A 6,490-nucleotide genomic window follows, 5' to 3' on the forward strand; every position below is an offset into this window, starting at 1 on the left:
CATTTAAGCTCAATTATACACGTATATTTGTAATTAAATTGATAAATAATTTTTTTTATCCTGTGCATTAGTTATAGCAATTAACAACAACAAACCATTGAGATAAACAAACAAACAGAGGAGATTGTAATAGAAAGTCCAATCCAAATTTTTAAATAGGCCCACCATATAAAAAAAATATACAACACATTAATTAATAATTAAAACCCTAAAAAGTCTAAAACAACCAAAATCAGCATCTCCATTTCATAAAAACAACAAAATTGCCGGGTTGTACTCATTGCTTCAGAAGGAACAAGTTAGTTTGATGAGAGATGCACTGAACTCAAACCAACCGTACAAGCAAAATCTGGCCGGCAAAACCAGCCGGAGTTAGTTATCGGCCGCCAGAAACTGTAAGAAACTCGTCCAGGTTTTCCATTTCATTTCTTTTCCGGATTCTTCTTCCCCTATCCTATATCACGCGCGATTATGCTATTTCAGCGTGATTTGTGAACCCTACAAAAGGAAACATGCCACATAATTGACTCGCAGCAGATCGGACCACCATTCCGCTCCGGGATTCCACGATTGCGCCTTAAATCTGCGCGATTTATAACATTATAACATAGATTATATAAAGAAAGTTCATGGACCTATTGTTTCTCTAATCTCCATACTCTATCGTAGAAATAATACATGGATTTTTTAATTTTTTTTTATACTATTTTACTACATTTTTTGTCTAAATGTGCACATGATAATTTTTTTTTTCTTTCAAATTTTGGTCAATTATTTTGCTGAATCTGGTTGTCTAAATCTGATTATTTTCCAACAAGATTAGCATATCAGAAGGCGGCAATGGATGTGGTTCAAGCAGTACCTGAAAATGTAGATTCTGGTTATGAGACAAAAATTACTGAAAACACCCCGGTGACTAACACTTCAGAGAAAACTGGAGGCGGTAAGATATTCACATTGAGCTAGTAATTTCTTTTTTGCACTTTGTTATGTCGAGCTTATATTTTTTTTTTCTTGATTTTTCCCTCTATAGTCTACACCAGGATGGAATTGTGGTTTAATACCTTTCTCAGTGTTAATTAAACTACAAAGTCTCTTATGTTAATGATAGTTGCGCCAATTTGATTCCTAAAAGTACATGTGCTTATCATGGAGAGCTTAGGTATCATTTATTCATTTCATGATTATGATTATGATAAATGAATTTTATTGGTTTATGAAATTGATGTTCAAAATTGGACTTTTAATTTGTTGACCTACTTAGTTGACATACATATGTCAAAGAATTCTAATAGATGTTAAATTGTATGCAGTTAGTTCCTTATAGGTGTCTGAATTATGCAATTCATGAGTAGAAGTGTAAGAGAGGAACGTATATTTGCCTAAGCTCCATACATTGTTTTGATTATCAATCTTTACATCGGTTCTTATTATGCTGGGATCTAGAATTGTTTCTTCATTGTGACACTGCCGTATAATGTGTTGAATTTGTGTGATTGGTTGGGCACCCTTTCATAAGGTGAAATGTGCAAAACATGGCCTTGTGATTTCACGAGGTTGGATACAATACAAGTCACTTATTGGACAATTTTTTCCCTTCATAACAGGTCTTGACTCCAGATCTCGGAGAAGAAGCAAGTATTTATCTTACCCATACACAAATAGTGGACCAAGACATAAAGATTCACCAGCTGAAAAAAGAAAATCAAGAACTCCATGTCTTGCTCTTAAAACAAAGGCTTCAAGCAAAACTAGTAAGCCTTCAAATGGATCTTCTTTATCTGCTAAACCGGGTAGCAAGAGGTTCCGAAATAACTGGTACAGAAAATTCATCAGCTGTAGTAGTATGTCTAGCAGTCCAAAATTCATCCATGCTTCTTCCGGCGATTTACTTTCAGGATTATATTCTATAGCTGTTGATTGTATGTCTCCAATTGAGAATAAAAGCTTTGATTTGGTTGAGTGGTTCTTCTGCAAATATAGAATATCCAAATTTCACGATGAGGCCGAACTTGCTACTTCCATGGTTAGTGTGAATGGAGGAAAAACTGCAAAACTTCTGAGCAATGATTTACTGGATACCGAAAGTGAGAAGAAGAGAAAGAATACTAAAATGGAAAATGCAGTAAAGCGAAAAATGAAATCTCTTTCTGGCCTATTAGATATGAAGACCGAAGTTTCTACAGGTGACTGTGCGGGTTCTCGGAGAAAACTTACACCAAAAAGGAAGGTGGAAGACATGACCTCATTGCATCCGCTGCAAAATACTGAGACAACTATAAATGAGAGTGGCAACAGATATGGCTCAATTCTTGAAACTCCCCAAAGTCATAGTTGCCTTGCTTCTGAACGAAAGACTAGGCCTAAAAAGAGACAGAAGTTGATAGCTGCACAAGAGCATCAAGGTGCTCAATTTGCTTCATATGTGGATGCAAAAAGCACCAAAGGCAGCTCATTAGTAATAGATTTGCAGGTTATATCCCCACCTATACCTGTTGTTATTCATGAGAAAAGTAATGGGGAAAATAAGGATGGACTAGTTTTTAAAGTTTCAAATCCAGAGATACGTGCCTCCCAAGGAGAACTTGATGGAAATGTTACTGGTAGAAACTTGTTAGTGAGTACTGCATCAGAGGCTGGTACTGCCACCCGTGAAGGACTTGTAGGAAATATTACTAATCATAACCTGTTGGTAAATGCTGCATCAGATCTAAACTCGGTATCTCAGTTAGGATTTGTTGGAAATATTACCAACCACAACTTGTTAAGTTATACTACATCAGATGTTGGCATTGTCACCATAAATAAAACAGGCATGAAGAATAGAAAAGAGAAAGCACCAGTGAAGCGTCCCAATACTAAACATGCTACAGCGATACCTGATTTGAACAGCACTAGCTTTGAGTCCTGTTCAACGAGAAAAGAATCTGCGACTGTCAACTTCCTTTCACCTGAATTGAAGTCAGAGAACCCAAAAATCTTATCTGCTTGTTCGAGACATACCAAAACTGTAAACTTTGATAGAGTGGAAGACAATGGAGAGTCACCTGGAACCTTTCTCTTCCTACAATTTACTCCAGGAGTTGATTTTCTATCAAAAGATGATTTGTTGAGAACATTTTGCCGGTTTGGTCCCTTGAAAGCAGCTGAAACTCAGTTGATGAAAGACACTGGTAGTGCTCAAGTTGTTTTTGTTAGAGGCACTGATGCAGCAGAAGCGTGTCGTACTTTAGAGCATAACAACCCATTTGGTGCAACTCTTGTGGGCTACAGGCTCCATCATCCACCTGTGGCGGCTCCACCATTGGCGCATTTTCTGACCCCAACTCAACCAACTAGGTCTATGTCAATGCCTGGTGAGGCACCTCCTCCTCTTCAGTTTATTAAGCAGAACTTGCAGATGATGACATCAATGCTGGAGAACTCGGGGAATAGTCTTTCTCCCCAGATGAGAGCTAAACTGGACACTGAAATAAAAAATCTTTTGAGAAAGGTGAATTCCAAGGGTACAGTATGAAAGATTAGAATGGAATTCCTATTTAAATCAAGCATATCATTGTAGTGAGGTTATTAGTAGAGATTAGACTAGTTTGAGTTTCTGATGCAACCGTTATTTTGTTGGACTTTCCTCCCGATTCTTTGACTTTGCACAAAATGGCGCAAGGATATTTTGTTCATGGCTGTCATTTGACTCTACCGTCCAGATCAAATATTTACCAAGCCTTTCATTCATATTTGGTAGTTCTTTTTTTTAGAGAAGTGCAAAATGCTAAAAATAAATTCACACCTCACTCAATAATTCACTGACAGGTTAATTTCTTTTTACACCTGTCTAATCAAATAACTCAATAATGCCAGGTTAGTTGTTAAAATATATCTACAAATACCTATTTAAGATAAGCTAAACTAAACTTGACTCAAATTGAGGCCCAAGAAATCAAAACTAAAGGAGAGTTACTTTTATTCTCAGTTTTTGAAAAAATCACACAAATGTTCGGAAATTTATTTTGATGGGAGTTTTTTTTGTCAAAGTTAATACTATTCTAAAATGAATTATAAATATTTGAAAAACTGATATAACTTACCTTAATTTTTATCAAATTTATCAACTTTTTGGATATTATTTTAATTTTCTGATATCAGTTAAATTTATATTACTTCCAAAGTGTATCCAGGAATTGTGAAAAATAAGATCCCAACAAAAAAAAAAACCCGGCCTTGTTGGAAAAAAAAAAATTATGTTTCATCTGGGTAAACTTGCTTATACTCATTCATTTTGTTTAATCGTATCTGTTTCATGTTTAAATTCGCCTCAGTAAAAGTAGCATGACGCCATAACAGACATAAGGGATGACGCCATAACAGACACAAGGGAAGTAACACGTGCGCAATACGGTTAGTGATTCATAACTCGAATCGGACTATAGATATGTTTTTTGGAGAATAAAACAAAATGAAACCTTCATTCAAAGACTGCCCCACAGCACAAAAATGTACTGAATGACACTTTACAATCATATTCGACGCTAAATTTGCTATAAAAATTACAATCAACCATAACAAACAATAAAAACAATCTCTACCCCGTTTTTTGTTGTTGCATAATTCTGATTTTATTCCTTGTTCCCCAAACACTATGCTTTTGAGCAGAGAGAAATAACACTTAGATCCACAAATACCACTTTGTTTAAATCCACAAATACTTAATCCAAGCTCGTTACTATAAGTAGGTAAATTCTAGCCATCATTTCGACGTAAATGCTAATAGTTATCTTCATTTTTATGATTAAGATAATGATTCAATAATACATATTTAATAAAAATAAGAAAAAACAAAAATATATTTTATATTGAATCGACATCAAAATAAGGGTCACAAGTAGTGGTGATAATATGTTAAGCCGAGCTAGACTTTGCAAAATATAAGTTTGTCTTGTCAAAAATATTCAAGGTCTAAATTCGACATTCGACATAATTATTTTCTTTTAATATATTGGAATAATTAATTAAACATATTTTTAAATAGATTAACGAAGTTCTATTTAATATTTAACCTGACATTTAAAAAAAATTGAATTTATAGAAATCTAACTTCAGGTCCCATGATCGTTCCGTGCAACTTGAGCCATTGCACAAATCCCAAAATTACTAGGGCCCATATTTTATTTATTTATCATAATTGTGATCATATAATTAAAGAAACATCTAAGTTTAATAAAATATTATTTATAATAAAGAAAAAGACTCATTGCACCAAAACTAGAATCGGACTTTATATATGTTTTTTTGAAAGAAAAAGACTAAATGAAACCTTCATTCAAATACTGCCGCACAACACAAAATGTGCTGAATGACACCTTACAATCATATTCAACGCTAAATTTGCTATAAACAATAACATTAAAAACAATCTCTTCCCAGTTTTTGTTGTTGCATGATTCTTATTTTATTCATTGTTGCCCAGCATTATGCTTTTGAGGGGAGAGAAATAACACGAACACTTTGTTTAAATCCACAAATACTTAATCAAGCACATAACCATAAGTAGGTAGCCATCTTTTAGAGGTAGATATCAATGGCTGTCTTCATTTTATGACAGAGATAATGATTAAATAATATATATTCTGATAAAAAAAATAAAAAGAAATAAAAATAAAAATACATCTTTTATTAAATCAACGTCAATTAAATTATCATCTTATTTATAAAGAGAAGGGTCACAATTAGTGGTGAGAATATGAATTTTTTATCCATCTATTCTCTTTTTTTTAAAAAAACTTAACCAAAATGTCCTATTTTAAAAAATATATATATCAAATTGTCTTATTTATTGGCACGAGTTCGCATCTCCTAGATGCGATCAAGGATTAATTTTTTTATTGCAATAGGATAAGTTTTTATTTATTTTAACTTTTGAATTTTTTTAATTTAATTATAAAAAATAATTAAAATATTTAAAAAAATAAAATTATATTAATAAAATGAAATAAAATACATTAAATTTAAAAATAAAATATATCAAACGTTAATACGGTTGACTAGATATGTCAAAATAAATAATGTGTCCACAATATTTTGAAGACACAATTTTTTTTAACAACTCCTCATTTTTACTCTAATTTAATAAATAAAATAGTAATAATAATAATAATAACAACAACAACAATAATAATAAAAATAAAATATTGTTAATATAATAAAAAATAATAATAAAATAAAAAAATCAAAATTATAATAAAAAAATCAAAATTATAATAATAAAATCAAATAAAATATCAAAGTTAACGTAGTTGAGTAGATGTGTCAAAATAAATAACTTGTTGTATTATTTTTACAACTCACTCGTATAATTCCTATTAAATTAACACGTAAAATTTTTTGTGTTAACATCTCTGTCCTATTTTTTTTCTTCCGAATATAATAATAATAATAATAATAATAATAATAATAATAATAATAATAATAATAATAATAATAATAATAATAATAA

At 31.8% G+C, this 6,490-nt stretch overlaps 1 protein-coding gene across 5 annotated transcripts; it reads left to right on the forward strand.

Annotated features, from left to right (window-relative positions):
* The first annotated feature begins 215 nt into the window (after positions 1 to 215).
* On the forward strand, positions 216 to 3,732 carry LOC101491256 (serine/threonine-protein kinase ATM). Of its 5 annotated transcripts, none has more exons than XM_073369199.1 (4): positions 216 to 395; positions 819 to 943; positions 1,034 to 1,162; positions 1,608 to 3,732. In XM_073369199.1, the coding sequence occupies exons 3-4, from the start codon at positions 1,150 to 1,152 to the stop codon at positions 3,515 to 3,517; spliced, it is 1,923 nt and encodes a 640-aa protein (XP_073225300.1). In that variant the 5' UTR covers positions 216 to 395; positions 819 to 943; positions 1,034 to 1,149; the 3' UTR covers positions 3,518 to 3,732. The 5 variants fall into 5 exon arrangements, with proteins under 5 accessions (XP_073225300.1, XP_027190740.1, XP_073225299.1 ...); XM_027334939.2 differs by having other exon boundaries at positions 824 to 943; XM_073369198.1 differs by lacking the exon at positions 1,034 to 1,162 and having other exon boundaries at positions 217 to 412; positions 824 to 943.
* Positions 3,733 to 6,490: the final 2,758 nt, after the last annotated feature.

This window comes from Cicer arietinum, chromosome 5, assembly GCF_000331145.2.
Source record: "Cicer arietinum cultivar CDC Frontier isolate Library 1 chromosome 5, Cicar.CDCFrontier_v2.0, whole genome shotgun sequence".
NCBI lineage: Eukaryota > Viridiplantae > Streptophyta > Magnoliopsida > Fabales > Fabaceae > Cicer > Cicer arietinum.